Raw genomic sequence first — 19,831 nt, 5'->3', positions numbered from 1 at the left:
CAGAATTGGGTCACATTCAGGAAAGGGATATAGCAAATAACTTTCTCCCGCAATGAGATGTTACAAGATAAAATGTAAAAATACTGAACACCAAGGCACATCCTACCTCTGAAAAGGATACCGAAGCCAACGTTACAAGCGGATCTGAACAGCACAGTTTAGGGTAGGAGACAGCTAAAAATTACTTTCTTTAGCAGCAGTTCATCAATTCTGGCTCCTGCTGACTTTCAAATTTTGTAGGAGTTGAGAACCCTCATCTCACACTCCCGCAAGATCCTGCTGATGAGCGCTATCTTGCACCTCTTAGGCACAGTATCTTCCAGCACCCACAAAACCCCTCTGCATTTAATCTTTAATTTGGAATAGAAAGAGGGGGAAAAAACAAAACCAAACCAAACCAAAACAACAACAACCAAAAAAACCAGAAAAAAACCCGCAATCTACTATCACATCCACCGTAACTGCCAAACCTTGAACCAGCTAAAAGCTTCCAAACCCTAGCATTAAATACTGCAAATAATATATATTTAACCACAGAATATTTCAGGTTGTAGGGATCCTCAGTGGGTCGTATGGTTAAAATTCTCACTCAAAGCACAGCCAGCTTCAAAGCTAGAGAAGGTTAATATACTCCATTCTTTCTTAAATTATAGCAAGAAAACCAGAAAAATCACCTTCTACAGGAGAAAGAAAGAAATTACCTTGCCAACATAACACTACATATGAAATCCTTAAAAATTAGGCACGTTAGCGAGGAAAAAAACCTAAATAACCCAGTGACTGCTGATTCAAGACAAGCCACTACCTCTACTTCTGCATCTAATCCCCACAACCTGTACAGATGAAGTCAGCTGTGTTCCATGGAAAGTTATTTGAAAAAAAAAAAATCAGTTAAGTATCTAACTGTTGCATAATTCAAAAAGCACAGTTTAAAGTGACACAGAAGTATTGTCACTGGCTATTCAACTCGGCCAAAATTATCAGTGTAGTCACCAATACCTCTAGCATCCCTAGCATTCCTCTAGCATTTGAATACTCACTGGTAACTAAACGAGCTTAAGTATGAATACCTGAAATTTTCATAGATAAAAATTTCTTCCCCACAGTTTTTAACTGTTTTATCCTTTCAGGTCACCTTACGTAAGGGAGATGCCAGGCTGAAAGCGTCAAGAACAGCTTGCTTTGGCGTTCTTCCTTCCAAACTGAGATTCAAACACTGGTGTTCACACAAAAAAAGAAATGCTATAGAAGTTCTCTACTAACTGAACTTTCTCATTTTCAGGACAAGGCAACAAAGCCATGCTTAGTCTCGTAAGTCCTCACTTTTCCATACATCTTGGTACGCTCAATGGGCCTTCAAGGAAGAGAGAAATTCTTTTCCCCTTTTCAGTCCATTATTTTGAAAAGAAGGACTCTACAAAGTGCATTAAGAGATCTAAAAAACCAGACTGATAATAAATAAGTCTCAACTTTTAAAGGTATAGCATTTACACTTTCCATGAAATTGTATTTATTTACATACACCATCTACAAATTTTAACGACAAAGTTTAAAATAATCTAGCTCATATCTTTGCAAAGTTTGGTGGCAGACACAAGGCCTGTTGTAAGCCACTGCTATCCACAGGCCAGACAATCTAGTGATTGGCTCTTTGTTCACACACTTATTTAAACACAATGAAATTGGTTTACCGCATTAAATAGGTACTAGAGTAAGCTGCAGCTGCAAGACAATGAGGTGGTCCTCATTTTTAAAAACTAGCAATGCATTTGGGAAAAAGAGTAACAAGCAGTGAAGAAAAGTAATTCCCTTCAAGCAATTGAAATACCAGGTTTTAAGATAAAATAGTGAAAAACCCCAGGCCAGTAAAAAGAAACATTGTTTTCCTTTGAAGTTCACCACCAACTGCGGCAAGTGGCATGTTGCATTCCCCAGGCTTATGGGAAATTTGTTTCCTGTTGTGTCAGGAAAAAAATACCGTTACTGCTATGGTCCCTCTGGAACCTGTAATTACTGATGCATAGAAATTACACTTTATCAAAATACTTGACAAATGTTGCCTTGCAAGTCAAAACTAAACAGTCTACCTGAGCAATGTTAGTCTCATCCTGTTCTCATTATAGGAAGGACTAGTTGAAATGAAAATGCCGTACCACGCACATACATTCCCCTTAACTAACACCAAAAAAGAACAATGGAGCTTCACTAGACAATAATTTCTTTAGGTAAGTCATTGCCTTCTGGGGCAATACTCTCGCTCAGGCACGGATGTGCCACTACATCTCCTCAATAAACCCAGTAAAATGACATTGCTAGATTTACGTGTTTTATTGCAATGCAAGATCCTGGGACTGGTATTTCAAGTGTAGTCACTGGCAGTCATATAAGTACCTAATACAGCAGCAGAAATATGAGGCCTCCAGAGTAAAGGAAGGGAAGTTGTTTAAGTGAAGTACCTCCTACTGACCAACAAGTACCCAGATCAAATAACACCAAGATCGGACATTGGAACAGCTGCCACTTCTACACTTCTGGAGAAAAAGCTTAAGTGCTAACAAAAACTTAGCACAATATCCCATCAGCTCTGCTCCCAGTAAAGGAATGTAAGATATGGGGTTAATCGAGCAATTATTGGGAAAAAAAAAATAGAATAGGATGGTATGAGTACAAGGGATTCAAGGAAAAAAAAAAGCAGAAATCCCATTCTAATATTTGCAAAGCTACAGTTACTATCTACACAGGTTAGTTGTAGAAAAATAAGTTTAGGGCTTGGAAACTAATAACATTCTAGTTCACTCAGCAAACTTCTTCGTTTCCAGTGGTACAGAAAAGATGTTAAGGCAGGACTGACCCAGTGATGATTACCAGAAATAACACCATGGGGAGTTCTATTCGTGTGATTGTGTGGTAGGATACAAGATTATTCTCTCAACAAAAGAAACTAAGTGTATAAGCATAGCATTTGGTTTCATATTGGATGCCTTATTTTTCAACATTTTTCCCCTCACAGTCCACTAAGCGTTGACGTTGTACCTTGCACGTAAACCACTCAAAACATTAAACTTAACGTTCTTTCATATATCAATAGGATTGAAGTAAATCCGTATCAGCTGTTTCCTGAAGAAAATCTTTCATAGATATGTCTCTAGTAACAGCCCATCAGGGAGTTTAACAGAGCAAAGCAAAAGACAGGTACTTAATTCCAAATATGCTTTGTTCAATTTTCTCCATAGGATTTGCATTTTCATTGTAGAGCATCTCAGACTTCAACAGTGGTGATTACTGTACACTCGAATAATCTCACTAAATTCCAAAGTATTATGCAAGGGAAACATATTTAAAATCAACTCACAGAATTTTTATAACACAAGGTGCTATAAGCCTTCATTTTCAGAATGTTACCCTGAGTTAAGAAATAAAAGCAGCTCCAAGGCACACCTTGTATGACATCCTTGTCTTAGTCATAAGAGTAAGATGATAATAAACCGCCCTTGCCAATCTATTCCTGTGGCACCATAACATTTAATGACTTGCACGAGTTATTTTAATTTTGTTTCATAAATATAGTTTCTACTTTTCTAAGGTTTACCATGTAGACTGCACTTGGGACGTGAAACTGCATCAGACTCTAGATAAAATACCTCCTGGTTCAGCTCCATGTTGACCCTTTTGACAGGCACACATATGCCTCAGGCTACAACCCCATGGCTTCTCTCAACTGAAGGAGATTTGAATCATAACGAAATCCTGTATCATTTATGACTGTATTTCAAAAGCAAACGTGGTGCATTTAAAAGTAATAGCCGTATTCATTTGGGTGACCTTTAAGTGTCTGAAATACTCTAAACAGGCATGCCCTATTACCCCTGTGAAACATACTGAAAAGTTCCAGAAAGCCTAACTTAAGCTTCCCATTGTACACATTACAGACTTTGAGAAGAAAACCAAATGAGAATTAAAACAAGGAAGTATTTGGTCTTGCATCATTTTACCTACAATAACCTTAAATCATGGGGCACTCTGAATAGACAATAAATCCCTGCAGGTAAAGCCCACTTCTGCTGCTGTGAAACAGCAAGCAGTAGAGCTAGACGCCAGAAAACTGGTGACGGGAAAAGGCCTTTCATTTTTGAAGTCACTGATCAAAACCAAGACTTCATGTGCTGCACTTTTAATCTAACCCTCGTTAGTGCTTCTAGAACAATGATCATGTCCCCTGCTACTTCTATCCACTCATGCAGGAGAAGAAAACCTCATTATTTGCAACATATTTCCAAAGTATTTGAAAGGACTTTTACAAGACAATGAATGTAAACTAATCTTTAACCTCAGGATGACAGCCTATTATGGAAAGCAATGGAAATTTTTACATTATCATTACTGTATTTTTCCTGTTATGCAGATGAGATGTCTGTGCTTCAGGTCACCAGTTCAATCTGTTCCTATATTCACCTTGTGTAAGGAAATGGCCTCAAGTGTGAAAATAACACTAAACACTCCTATTTCTAATCTCCTGTTAACAAAAAAAAAACCCCAATTTATATTTATTCTGCATTTTCTCCTAGTTGGAGTAACGAAAATTTACAAGTGAATTTGCCACTGCTCATTCTAACTGTGGCCAGGACTCTAGCAGCTCTGGACCATTTACTAAACTGAGCATTCAGCAAAACACTTTTCAGCTCCTTTCAACGTATAGCCAATGGGGAAAGTGCAAAAAATATTCACATATGAATCAACCAGTTAAATGGAAGTTTTTAAACAAGAAAAGCAATATCCTTATAGCAATAAGTTACATGCGAGTACACCACGATGTGCTGATATTTGCAGACTAGCTCTAGTAGCAAGGCCAAAAAGCCACGTTAAAGCACACGCAGTAAATCTGACTCTGACAAACTTCGAATGGTCACAGTCAGACTAACAGGGTTATTCAGTTTCTGGAAAAGTAACTGCCTATAAACCGTCAGGTCAGAAGACCTACGACAGTAATATACTTGCAGATATAGCCTAACTATTCTCCGACTGCAATCTACACAGCTATTCAAACCTCCGTGGAGTTTAACAAAAGCAAGCCATGACTTCAACAGACATATCCACTCTGCAGGGGCCACCAGCAGCAATGCCTCCTCAGCCTCACCATCACCACAAATCAAGCCAGAGGAACTAGAATACAAGGCTGTAGAGAGCTACGACGCTTGGACTGGTGCTAACAGAAGCAAAAGACCGAAGTTCTGAAGACTAATGTAAGAAAATGGTAAGTCAATAATGCCCACCCACAATTATTGTATTTTGAGAAGTTCTGTAATAGCTCTTAGCCATGTGAAAGCCATCATAACAAGAAGTTGACTCACTGTGGTTTTCCCCCCAGTTTTAACTTGTCACTCCAAACAAAGAAGTTGAAGCCTGTTAAAAAGGATGCATTTCAGAATTGGCAGAGCATACATGACCACCCTCAGAAACCATCTAGGTGATGACTAACTATGGAGTCCTGATCGAGTTGTCTTTGCTGTAACTCACTTAAAGCCACAAAATAGTCTCGAAGTTCAGAAAAGCCTAATTTTGCTAAACACCTCCAGGATATTCTCAAATATCCTGGCTGTGGATTAAAGAACGAACTCTGATGGGAATTCATGTCTAATTGGATAAAGTGACTACATACAGAATTTTATCAATATTCCTGTTTTGATACTAAGAATAAGAAGAATTTTAAGAAGCATCAGAAACTATTTACAACAGCCATGTGGATGTAAAGTCCTGGGCTGGACTTAGTAAGTTTACAAGGCTACTATTGGTGTTAGTAAAACAAACCAAGCATTTTCCAGTTCAGGATTGTGTTGAGAAGGCAATAACAGTATAATAATTTTTAATATGCAATTCCCAAGACATGCAATTTGAAACTAGAATACGTTTGAGAGTGCTTTAAAAAAAAACCCTACATTCAGGAAAACCGACACCCAGCAGCATGGTTAAGACTACCTAATAACTTAGTGGCAAGTTAATCTCACAAATTGGGAGCCTCCTGATTTCTTGAGCTGAACATCAACCAAAAGAGCATGTCACCTTTCCAATAGCATAGGAAAAAATAGTGAAAATGGAAAACAGCAGGTACTCAGCTAATAGAGTAAAACAACTTCCAAAGCAGACTTATGCTTCATCTGCATGTGTACTATTTCTTCCGGAAAAGTATAATCCTTTGCCACAACCTACCTTAAATAGCTTAGTAATAAGATGACCTGATCACAGAAGCTGGCAATAGATATCGTCTTAGAAGAAAGATGCCACTGAAACCTGAAAGTAATTTTTGCAAAAAGCACCTTTTCCTCTCCAATCATGCCTATTTCCCCCTAAGAGGGGAAACAAGACATCTGTACTGTATAATTTTAAATAACAAATTTCACACCGGGGGAAAAAGTATCATTGAGGAGGGAGCCTTCTGGCTTTTTGACATGTCTTCATTTGTTTTCTACTCTCACAATCATAAAAAAATCCTTCAGTCATATTTTTAAAAATTAATCTTCTGCACTAATTTAGACAGGAAAAAAACCTTAGACTCTCCAAATAAAACTGGTGTATTTGTATTAAAAAGAATTATTGCTAAATACATTATTTACAACCAGAGCCAAAAAGAAAATATAAAATTACTTCAGTTTGATAAATGGCGTAAATGTCATCCAGCTATCTGCAGCACAAACCTCTGACCTAATGCACATCTTTCTCAAGCCAGAAGTGCACCCTAGAGACCAGCAAACACTTACTGTAATTATTTACTATCTTCTAAAAAGACCTGCTGCGATCTATACACAGTAAAACTACAATTATTGGATGTGGATAAAACCACAAAAACACACTGTTACAAGCCCATGCTATTTTGTCACGGTAACACCATAACTCAAACGCATGTAACAATTGAATTGTCAGGATCCTGCTTTAATGTAAAATGATAATGGAGTTCTAAGCCAGCAATCTGTGAGATCTTTCTTTCTAGGAAGAGAACAAACAGAAATATAAAGAGGATACTAAGAAAATTTATGAACTGGTTGCTTTTCCAAACACAGCTTCTGATGACATCCACAAGATAAAAGACTCCGAATTTGATCAGGAGTCATGATTTGATACTTCAAGCTTGCTAAGGATCAGGCTGGAAAGGAGGGTTTACAAGTGACAGTTGTAGTAAGGCTTTCAGCAGCAAATTCTTGGCAAATCATACACGTGTGAAACAACCTCCTAGCTACAATAAACATCTTAGCTATAAATGCACTCAAAGGAAAGCAGACATTGGTAAAATCTAATACACACTACACTTGTCAAATTCAAACCAGGAGACACCGACTCACCCGGGCCAACTTCTGACTGCAGGCACAGTGTGCAATAGAATGATATAATATTGCACAGCGAATCTAGAAGTTAAGTACACCTTTCTATTTAATGTTTAACAAGTTCAGCTTCGTAAGTAACACAGTAACTAAATAGTTCCAGCTACTCCTACTAGGAATTATCTAATGAAACTACTTACACAAAATCAAATACACGCACTGCACAAACACTGAAATCGTAAGGAAGCAGACAAATCAAGAACAGAGATGACAAACAGCAGTGTGTGAAAACAGAACTAAAAGCCAGTATGAAAAAATTAAACAGACTACATAGGTTTTCAATGTCTAATAAATTTATCATTAAAATTGCTTTTAAGTATGCACATCCACACCATAATACATATTTCTCACCAGGATCTTCAAAGCGTATGAATTACAGGATAAACCATTATTTCTGGGTAGTTTTAATGTGGTTTCAACACCTTGCTCAAGGAGAAAAATTGAGTGATGAAGGCTCTGTTAGCCAGGAAAAATTATAAAACTTTGCATGAAAAGTCTTCAGAAACATTTGGTATGTTTTGTGTCTATTTGCACGTGTGTCCTTTCTTGCTTCTAATCTACCTTTAAAAAATTAATAACAACAACAACAACAAAGGTCAAACAGATATTCAATTTTTACTGGTGCACCTCCAGGTATTACACTTACATTTACTTATTTGACTGTTTTACAGTGATATACATACCTTATTAGCCATTAATATCCATTTATTGCATATTGAACTAGAAAACTTAGATGATCTAATATTTAACCACGCATAGCTGTGGTTATAAAAAGCAGATGAGGTTCATATCAGTGTTAGAAATAAATTATAAATAAAATGGGAGGTACACATTTTTCTTATTCCAGGAAGAAAACATTTCAGAAGTAAATTAAATATAATCAGATAAAACACAATTTAAATTTCATTCCCAATGACAGTGGATCAATGCAAGTTAACAAAGTTCTACATACTATCCTCTTTCATCCTTCCCAAAGTAGCAGTTCTATAAGGAGGTAGATGCCAGATAATTCCTGACAACCATTAACCTAAAGAAACAGCATGATGTAACGGGTTGAGGACAAGATTCCCCGTACCATTTTAGCAGTTAGTTAAGTAGCCCCTCTTCCCCTTTTGATTCTTTTTGCTTATTCCATCTTTGAACACTCAAGTAATACATTTCTCTTTCCAACTTGTTTCAGTGAACTATTACCTAATTAACGTCTGAGTAGCTCTTTAAAAAGCAAAACATCAGTACTGATAGTCACTGACTATCAGTGACTACCCGTCACTAATGTTACCCTGGGAAACATTAATTTACAATTAAGAGTTACAAACAGCAATGGGAAACTATAAGACTTACTATAAAAATCTGATGTTTTCATCATGAACTTGCATCACCTCAAGATAAGAAATCAAATAACAGCATCTGAGCTTTGCTCCTAATATATTTACTGCAAAAAGTTTTTCTCTGTCTAAAATTCAGTTTGCTTCACTACACGAGTCCTTTGGCATGACATGTTGTACACATATGCAACAAACCAGTTTCCTGTTTCTGCCTGAATATAAAGAAACAATTTTTACTGTGAGGGTGACCGAGTACTGCTACAGGTTGCCCAGGGAGGCTGTGAAACCGCTCTTCTTGGAGATATTCGAAAGCCATCAGGACATCAGAACCAGCTTGCTCTAGGTGACCCTTCTTGAGCAGGGCGCTGGTTGGACAAGACAACTTGCAGCAGCGCCTTCCAACCTCAGCAATTTTGTGATTCTGTTAGAATATTGCCTCTTTTTAAGACTACTCACAGACTTTGTGTTGTATGCTACAAGTACTTACCGGCTGTTACCATCCATGTATCATAATCACCTTTCAAAATATTCCACTATACAAGAAATAAAGCAGTCCCGCTAATCCATCTTTATTGACAGATTTCACTGTGCTACAAATACTTACACCATGTAAACAACAAGCAATGTGTTATACAACGGCTATTCCCGATACTAAGAGGCTGTCCTATTTTATTAAAACAAATAATTTGTCTACAATATCTCCTTCCTGTTGATCTTGCTACTTTAATCTCCTCTGGAAATAATTACAGATGAATATGTTAAAACATTGGGACACCTGTAACTGCAAAGTGCAAATACCTTGAGATTTAAAAAGTATTATGCATGCACATCCATGAACTGGTTTTGTCTCAAGAGTTCAGGGTCCCAGGGCTCTGCTCTCACACCACAATGTTCAGCGTTAGTCTCAACTCTAGATTCTGGTACTACCCTAAAAAGTAAACTACTGAATGTCAGAGTCTTATGGATACTTCCACTAATCTGATACTTTTGGTATCAGATTTCAGTATCTTTAAGTTTCCAGAGCCTGGTTTGTTTTGTCAAGCAACAACTAAGACAGTTCATGAAAAGTGAATAGACCCAACAAATGTTCCACGGCTATAAATTCAGTGGAGGTATTAATTCTCACTGCAAGACTTGAGTTCAGAGCACTTTTACGAGTTTTCTTCATCCACATAAAGGAACCTAACTTTACCTTGACTACTTAGCAGCTGGCTTTATGTATGGAAGTTTCAACAACAAAACATACACTGTTACATGTTGGGGTGGGGTGGGAGGTTCTGTTTCCCACTTTTACTTCATTTTTAAAGATATTTATGTATCTCATGGACCACTAGCATACTAGGCCTTTAGTGAAAAGCAGATGCACTATGATCATTTTATATACCAGCTGTGCACACAAAGGAAACTCATGATTCCAGTATGCACAAAGCTATGTTTGCAAACTTTGCTGATAAATTTCACAAGTTGTTTTGGATATTTGAAAATAATTACCTTGGAATCAAAGCCTGTTTTTATAGCTGTTAAATTACATGTTTCGGTTTACTATACTTGTTCTGTGCCTTTAATCACTTGTATTAAGATTAACATTACCTTTTCCTTTACGGCTATATATTGGTAAATAATAGCTGAAACTATACAAAAATATCTTTCTTGTTTCCATTTCTCAATTTATTAAAAGTGCCTTTTCCTTGATTCAGTTTTCTCACGAAAAGTGCCTGCAGTTTGAATTATTAAATACTTAATTATTTATCCCAGATAAAACATTTAAGAAGCTTTAAAAGCTAGGAAATCAAGGCAACAGAGCAACAGCAAACATTTCCACTAGAGAATCCAATCAAGGGTTCATTCACCATCCAACTTAAACTTAAAACTCTTATCTAAACTAAAGCAAGCAAAATCCATGAGTCTCAAAAGCCCCTCTTTCTAGAAGAAAAGGCTCAAAACCTTATGAGAAACTCGTTTTGTGGGACGTTTCACATTCCATCTAAGGTTTATTCCCCTATATATATATTCCTGCTTCTAATATCAACCAGATGTGACAATGAAGTCTAAGCCGCACTGTAAAAGACGCAAAGATATCCTGTAGTTTGGCATTTTAAGAGAGGCTTGGAGAAAAAAGGCAAAGGTACCTGGAGTGTAAGTGACTGATTGAAGAAGTAGTTATAATAAGAAGCATTCTAAGTTAAATTTTATTAGTTGTCAGAAAGACTGCATTTCAGTGAAAATGCACAGTCCCCCAACATAAGCACGCTATGGTGACAAACAAGGAAATCATCGGGGACAAGAGCTTAGCTGTCCCAAACTACACAGACAGCATGCATATGAAACAAAAGAAGAATCCAACATCACCAAACAGGTCTGTCCTCTAGCTTTTCAAGCACACTATTGACAGGAAAGCTTAGTGTTCTACATTTTAATTTCCACCAGCAATACAACTGAAGAGATTCTGCTGATACTGAACTACGTACAAAAATAGTCTTTCTCCAGTAAACTCACAGGCAGATTTCAGCCCAGCTGACAGAACACTGAGAAAAGTCTTCACATTTGTTTTTCAACCTTTAACTATTCCTGAAACATTAACAGGTCCTCCCTGAAACCCTCCAGCACACAAAATTCCTGCATGTTTAAACAGGTCAGTCACTCTATCTCCACCAAATTCTATTAATGATAATCAATATACCCAACTTTCACACTATTATCAAGTTACCAAACTTAAAACACCACCTTTGTGTTTAGTTTTATATTTTTTTAAAAAAATTGATTTTGGACCTTCATTAACAAAGTTGTAGGCTGTTACGGTTCACTGCATGCCAGCTAAAGAGAACAGCTAGAAAAAAATCACTGCTCATTTCATCTGTATTTGGACAAGACTATGAGTTCTTAGTTTTCAACTAATAACACCAAATTTTACATTTGTGGAACACTGCAGGGCAATATTTCGTTCTTAAAATTTTGCATCATTTCAGCTGTAGCAAGCTTACACAATTAAAATACTCTATTGTGGACTTTCTAGTTTATCAGGATTATAACTATTAAAATAGAATAAAGTAGTTGACTAATAGCTTAGTAGCCCAGAGTCAACAGTTTGAAACCATGGCAGCAGAAAAAAATATACCTATACTATGGAAAATTAAAATTAAGATCACAATTATCTACACTTTTTACTGTTCATCTTAATTCACTCCTCGTAAAGGCCACAGAATCTACATCACCCATGTATCAGTCCCTCTTATCAATTTTTGCTGCACTACTTTTATTCCCTTTCATCGCTTTCTCAGCTATGCTTTCTTCTTGAAAGGCTAGGTCAGAGCAGCTGCGGGAAAGGAATGCAAGCATCATGCCTCTCCACTGAAGCGTTTTACCCAGAAAGCTGTGACCAACGGAGACTGGTACTGTTGGACTTAAGTCATAACAGAAGGGAGAAAGAACAACTCTGAAATCTACTAGCAGTAGGACCAAGACAGTAACACAAAGAAATAGAAAGTAACCATCTTGGACATACTTTTCTTTTTCCTCAAAGTGTTAAAAATATGTGTTTGTGTATTTTTACAAATCCTAGTAGGTAGCAAATTTCTTGGTTTTATCCCATCACTGAAAAACATACAACCAAACTGCATTGGGAGCCATAACAGTTCACTTAGCTAAGATTAATTTACTTAAAATATACACTATATTTATATAACACTTGTATCTTCAAAAGAAAAAGCAAGTTGCTACTAACAAACAGTGCTAAAGTGATCTATCTAAAACACTATTAAACAGTAGGCAAGACTTTGAATGAATGTCAGTGAATAAAGACAAATGTTTCAACAGCATCCGTTGGGAGTCATTACAGAATACAGCATTCATATTAATCATTCTATTCTATGTAATTTTATTACAATCTTTATATTCTAAAAGCAAAATTGTTACTTTTGCTATTAAGGACTATAATGTATCACGATTACATGATCTACTAAAAAATACACACTCTGGTATTGAAAAGCCTCAATTACTTCACTCAGTTGCTTTGTGCAAGGCTCCCTAAGACAGATGCACACAAGTTATCAACACACACAACCTTCCCTCAAAACTACAAATTACCATAAAGTTCCTTTCCGCCTAATGATAGCCATGTACAATGCAACCACTCACAGAAGTTTCAACATGTTAAACTGGAATTTGTATTAGTGGATACATGTAATCACTATAAAAGTTTTTTTCTTGAAAGCATCACCATTTCCTTAGACAACCAACCTATATAAAGCAACTCTTCTATGAAATACATACAACTAGCATCTTCTGGAGACCCCATCAGGGTATCTGCAAGTAAGTATCAGCTCACGCTTTATACTTGAGGGGAGTTTCAAGATACAAAATTTCAAAAACATGCAAAGAACATTAAGAAATACAACCACATCACTCAGCCCTAGCAAATCCATTGAGCAAATATTTTCTAGTGCACTCAAAAGCTACGACAAAGCTTGCAAAAAGAAGTCCAATGAAGATTATTCAAGCAGATTACGACTAAAAGACAGCTACAGCTTGTAATTATTTATATTTTTACACATATATTTTAATCTCCAGAATTACATCATTGACTTGTACAGTTTTTCATGAGCAAGTTTGGACAACAACAAAGTTCATAACAGAAATTCTCCAAAACTGTATCAATATTACTCGTTTCACAACACTGTTCAATTTGTCTGCTTTTAAAACATCAACAAAGAGCCTACTGTTTTTTAAATAGTCAACTGATTCCAAAATTGATCTTCACCATCACCACGTGTTTTGTATTTCCACAGGAATTAAAATTTACTGCACTGCCTAAATGGTTGGTTTGGTTGCATATAGAGATATTGAAACAGTTATAAAAACTCCACATGGATGTAACAACTTTTCTGCCATCCTGTAGATGATTCTTTTCTTGATAGTAACTGTGCAGGCACCTGTTCATCCATTTTATCTCCATTCACTTTTTTTTTTTTTTAATATATTTTATAAATCATCCAGTCATCGTGCTAACACCACCCTCTCCCTCCCCCCCCCAAAAAAAAAAAAAAAAAAAAAAAAAAAAAGCCAAGCTTATGTTAGTCTTCTCTTGCTGTTCAAACTGGACTTGATGCCATCTAACCATCTTATAACACAATTTTTATATTTCAAAGAGATGAAAAATTCTTTACCTCTCTGTATTTCCTCATCTTCCTGACTGACAAGGCAGCAGCCATAACTTTGCTGGTCTGCCTGGCAACGCCTTGACTTATTTAAAAAGATAATTTTTAAAACTGAAAAAGTTATAACAATCTGTATTATGTCAACATGCTGATTTTTAAATAAAAGTATACAATCTCTTTTTGTGGATGTGTAGACTATACTAGACATGTGAAGTTGCCACTTTTCATGGTTTCTATAACTCTACATAGAGAGCTGCAAATAATTCACCTTGAAGTCATCATGGTGAATATATGAAGAATAGAAAAATGTTGTGGTTTTACTTTTCTCTGATATTTATGCTCTACTGAATTACAACTATACACATGCAAACCTAACACATCATCTTAAGAACCCTTACTATCTAGCAGTTCTAATTGTCACAAAAATTAAACCTTTTGTCACAGTCAAAACACAAACGTACAAATCTGTATAATAAGGAACATACAATAGAAACACAAATCAGATAATACTTACAATCTAGTTAACTTCTGTGTGTTCTGAAAAAGCAGCTCTGGAAGAACTTGCAATTTATTCTTGTTCAGACGCCTAAACAGTTACAACAGAATAAAAAAAAATTAGATTATCTTCCAATTTAAGAATCTTATTCTAGTATGCATAAACACACGAAGCTCCTATTGTATTAAACCTCATGCCGCGAACTCAGCATAGAATGCATTGTGTACGTTACTCATACACAAGCCAAACAGATCATACCATCTGTAGAGCACCTGCTTACAGTCTCGAGACAGGGAGTCAAGTGACAGTCACCATAAAGTTTGAATGTTTTAATATGGATGAGTACACAATTTATTTATTTTTTAATATTCCCCTGGATGCCTACTAACAGTGAATCATATGGCCCCCGTGGTCAGCTTCTATTGCTCTGAGGAATAGTTACCAGGAGGTATCTGGATTTTCTCTCTCCTAAAAATGTAGGCACAGTAAATTAAGTAACTTGACCAACCAAGATTATTTCCAGATTAGCTATTAATTCTCCAGTATACACACAAGATTTTTGTTGTTGTTGTTGTTAAGAATTTTCTTAAAACTTCACTTTGAAAATATGAGCGCTGTTGTAGAACATATGAACATACAGGTAACCAGACAACTATATGGTGATTTGAAATAGAATCTTAATCTTTAAGATTCTTCCAGAAATGTTTTAGAGAACTGCTTAAGGCTTATACATTAGTCCATTTTACTCACTCACCATGAAAAGTTTTACACTGATGACCACAACTTGTCAACTGTAAGAAATCAACTGTTAGAAGTTACACCAGCTTAGCATATGCTATAAAAAGCAGAAGCTTCCTCTCCTTTGTAAAACGCATGCCAGCTCTGCAAAATCTGAAAGCAGTTCTACTTATGAGAAACAATCTTTTTCTACAATCCTTTTTCTGTTGAATGACAATAAAAACTGTCCCTTGCTTCCACAGTCCTAATGAATGTTATTTACATAATGAAGTTGACCTAAACCAATTACATATAACTCCACTGTTCTAAACAGCAAGCTGACTTCTAATGCATGTTCATATATAAGCCTGTATTTATGGTTCCTTTGATCCCAATTTACCTTAAAAGTTACCTTTGATAAAACAGTTCTATTTTTGCTAAAGTTTTGATCTCAGAAGACACCTGGAACTTTTAGAAACCTTACTGATACTTAGCATCCAGTATCTGGTTTCCAATTTTCTTACGCACTGAGTAATTTCACTATCAGAATTCAAGAATTTTTTTGATTGAAAGGCCTTCCTCAGAGATCAAACTAATGTTGTGGGGTTTTCATATGGCAGAGTTTTCATATGGCTACCATATGAACATGTCTTGCAAGATAAAGGGGAGAGAGATGGAGGAGAGGGGAATATTAACTTCTCTTTCTGACACCTAGAACAGATCAAAGGCAGCTTTTGCTAGCTTGCTTACAGAGCCTAAACGTTATGCATTACGCATGCCACATGCTAACTTAAGCAGAAAAAAAAAATATTGGTTAATTCACAGTGCTTTCGCTGACTACCCAACTACATTTCTGAGATAAATGAACAAACCAGTAAATGAAACACTAAACAAGAACATGAGAGATACTAAGCACTAGTTTGCATTAAGCACACGGGAAGATTTTAAACTGGATTCCCTTACCCATGTGAAATTTCACACTTTTATACCTAATTAAACTTGATCTTTCTTGTTTAATTTAAGGTTGATAGTAATGTGCTACTTAATCCTCCTCAAAATCATGTTTTCAGTTAAGCATGTTTATATTCTAGAATAGTTCATCTACTTAGCAGGATGAAATACAATGCAAAAAATTACTTATGATACTACAGGCCTTAGAACTCCTCAGTTCCATCCTCATTCATCAAGACTACCACTAGTTCTTGAGAAACACTAAACGTTGAACTTATTTATCGATCAAAATAAAAAAGACTGCCAGTGAAAGGCATCTATTCCACATAGTTGTCTTATGTTTATTACTGTGTCTGATCATCACTCCAGTCTCACAATGTACATGCAAATCCAAAGTCATCTGACTTATCTCAAAGCAATATCCAAGGAATGTTTTAAGAATATTATCTCTACTTGCAAGGATTTCACAAATGCCGTGTTTATGCTTACTGTTTTAAGCCACAGAATCTAAGCAAAATGAGATTAAGTTTCTAGAATAGGAGGTTCCACACCAACAAGCAGACAACAAAACATATGTACTAACAAAAAATTTTATTTTTAAGGTTAGAAAGTTGGCAATCTAAGAAGTCAAATATTTACAATTTCTAGTGACACAAACAATTTCCTGGAGGAAAACAAAAGCTAACAAATATTTTTTCCTAACTTATTATCAAATTAATCCAGAAGATCAAATATTTTAAATTGCCTCCTATTACAGACCAACACCACCGTACCTGTGATGGATAAAGGACCAAACTCTCAACTGCTCTTTTAAATTGTCCTAAGCATTTTAAGATTTCATCCTGACATTACCTTAGTATTGATTTTCTTTCAAACATCATATGAAGTCCACAAAAAGCACACTTTTGAAAAGCTCACATTGTGACCTACTGTTCACTAGCACTAGACATTTCATATAGGTCTAAACATATTTAATATTTTTAACACGATATTGTTATAAACAAAGTGTTGGCCTTTTTATTCTGCAGCAGTAAGCAAGCCAAATCCATCTATCAAGACCAATACCTTAATGACATTCTTCCTTTGCCTTAACTCATGTAAGCTTGGTTTTCAAAACAACCCATCAATACAGGTTAGTGCTTCTGCATTGTTACTGCCCATGACACCATCCTCAGAATAGTGTCAACACACAGTACTTCTGTCCCAAACAGAGCTTGCAGCTAGGAAGGCAAGGAAGGCTACGTTATTAATTGATAACTAAGTGAATCTGAGGTCGCGACAAACATTTGAAGAGTCCATGGCTACTGATGTCTTGGTTCAAGCTATAGGACTCTCCAAACATCCCTTCCTAAGATTTACTTCAAGTAGGAATTTCTGCCAAAAGTCATTTTATTCATAGTTTGAGTCTCAGGGGAACTCAGGGAATGAACAGGGTTTTGTTTCTCTTGAACATCACCTACTGTATTTAAATAACTTCTACTGCAATACGCAGCTAAATGTAAGACTAGATCAGCCTATACAAACTCAAACTTACTTGACATAGGATACATTTAACATGGTTTTATTTATTATGTGCCAGAAAGCCACCAATAGCCTAGGAAAATCGCAATTACTCTTCTTATTTCTCTTCCCGGGCTTGAGAGAAAGGCTATTAAGAAAGTTCTCAATACGGAAGTATCAAAGTACAGGACAGGATGTTTTTAAATCCTATAGAGACAAAGAAGTGTTTAAAAATTATGTAACGAAAAGAGCAAATGTTCTGAACGGTCATTTATAAACAGTTTCCTCTGGTTTGACAGAGAAGTGCCAAACACGAAGGAAACGTTATGGAATAGCTCCTCACATGCCATTTGACAAGAACTTCAGTTTATCCTCATTTATCAGTAAGCTCTAGGACAAATAAGGAAACTTCAAGTGCAAGGTGAAGCAAACATTAGGAATGCCAGCACGGGGCAGGACAAGCTTTAACGTAGCTGTTCCTAAGGGGAACTTTAAAGCCCAGGCGGAGTACGCTTTAAGGAATCCATTGCGCAGCAGCTCCTTCACACACGGAAAGACCTGCAGAGCAGTATAGAAACACCCTATGCTTGCTTAAGCCTGTTACCTGAGAGCCTTTCACCATCATGTTACTGCCTAAATCTTAATCCTGTCAGGTGTTTAATTCTAATTACAACAGTATTTCTGATTTTATAACAAATACCTTGGAAAGGGGGAAGCCTTCTATTATTACAATAAAATGAAAACAGTCTGCAAAAAGTTCATAAACAAAATGAGCCAAAATCTTGTAAAATGCTTTCGTGGACACTGTTCTTGTGACTGCACTGTATTAACAAATATAGATATTCCGGATTTTAAATTAGTGACTTAAAATAGAAGTAACATCAAGACATGATACCTGGAAATTGGATTTAAGAGCCAAGCCATTTTTGCAACTGCAACTAGCTACACCATGAAGGAATGACGTCGGTTTTGTGAATCTGAACAGTAGACTAGAATTAAACAAAATATCATTTACATTTTCTCATGAGGAAAAAATCAGTCAAATTTTCATTGTCACACCAAATCCTTTGCACTGTTCCAACTGGGACCGCCACCTGGGACTAAAAACTTTGATCCGTCCTCTTCTCTCACGTTCAAAACACCTCCACCACGCAACCAGCACATGTACACGCTCATGCGTGCGCACGCACAGCGCCAATCACCACCACACCGACACTGAGGTCCGCCCAGAGGCAGGCAGGAATCTGGGGCACAGAGCCAGACAAGATCTGGTGCACGTTGTTTCACCTGGGACTGCTGGATGAGAATGCAGCTGTTCAGTCTCTGAAGTATTTTGAACTGGATGTTTTACAGCTAATAAGACCTGCAAAGTATTCCAGGAATTTGGAGCGCTGGGCAGAAAGATGCATAATCATCTAATGCCACAGAACAGATTAGCTCCAGTGCTGGATCAGAAGCGACTCTGGATGTGCACAGCATGGAGCCCAGACTAATAAAACCTCCTGGAAGCTGAAGAACTGTGCAGAGAGGCTCTCCAGGAGTCATATCAGCTCTGGCAATACCTGCATTGAGTCAAAGTTATTAAGTCTGATTAGACACATGCTGACTGTACAGTCAACAATCTCCATACACGGCAACTCCCGCCATCTTCCAGATTACTTTAACCACTACTATGCATGGGAAATAGAACTTTGCACATTCTGTTTTGTTAGTCTGCTCCTCAAATCCCCATAAGTGACCCATAAAAGCTGACCAACCACCAACCGCGAACGATAGCTCTCAATGTGTAAGCAATGGACTTCCAGGAGGCCATACGTCACCTCCAAGGCATCCACGTAAGACTACCACACTAGCACACTGTCCCCTCGCTAGGCTCAAATGTATATTCACCTATGCTTCTGTTGGAAGATGTTTAGGGAGCTCTAAACAGTAAAGGCTAAAAACCTGTATTTCTGTACGCAGTAATTCACTACAGAAGTGAACTACTGTTTCTCCTGAAATTATTATAAATCATTGGCACACTTCTAGTAACTAAGATTGCTTAGTAAACTGCAAAATTTCATCTAGGGTATAAGCTTACGTAGAGTTCAATTATGTTTGTATACAATATGGTTTCATCCTCTTAAAATCCCTCATATAGAACCAGGCATATAAGTGGTTCAACTCTTCTAATCACCTTACACAGGAATACAGAGTTAAAACTTCAGTGTATGAAGTACTGGGGTATTGCAGGAGCACTTACTTCTCTAAAATGTTCAACATTACATATAATAATGTTCGTAACATCATATATATGCATAATATCTCTGCCCACCACAA

At 36.7% G+C, this 19,831-nt stretch overlaps 1 protein-coding gene across 2 annotated transcripts in view; it reads right to left on the bottom strand.

Moving 5' to 3' along the window:
* Nucleotides 1-19,831, bottom strand: part of SLIT3 (slit guidance ligand 3) — a 536,826-nt gene that overhangs the window by 465,570 nt on the left and 51,425 nt on the right. For both annotated transcript variants that reach the window (XM_049829395.1, XM_049829396.1), the window contains one exon: nucleotides 14,363-14,434. In XM_049829395.1, coding sequence (XP_049685352.1) covers nucleotides 14,363-14,434 — 72 coding nt within the window. The remainder of the gene's footprint in view (nucleotides 1-14,362; nucleotides 14,435-19,831) is intronic.

The sequence above is a fragment of the Accipiter gentilis genome, chromosome 26 (genome assembly GCF_929443795.1).
Source record: "Accipiter gentilis chromosome 26, bAccGen1.1, whole genome shotgun sequence".
Classification (NCBI taxonomy): domain Eukaryota; kingdom Metazoa; phylum Chordata; class Aves; order Accipitriformes; family Accipitridae; genus Astur; species Astur gentilis.
This window is presented reverse-complemented; position numbering and strand designations above follow the sequence as displayed.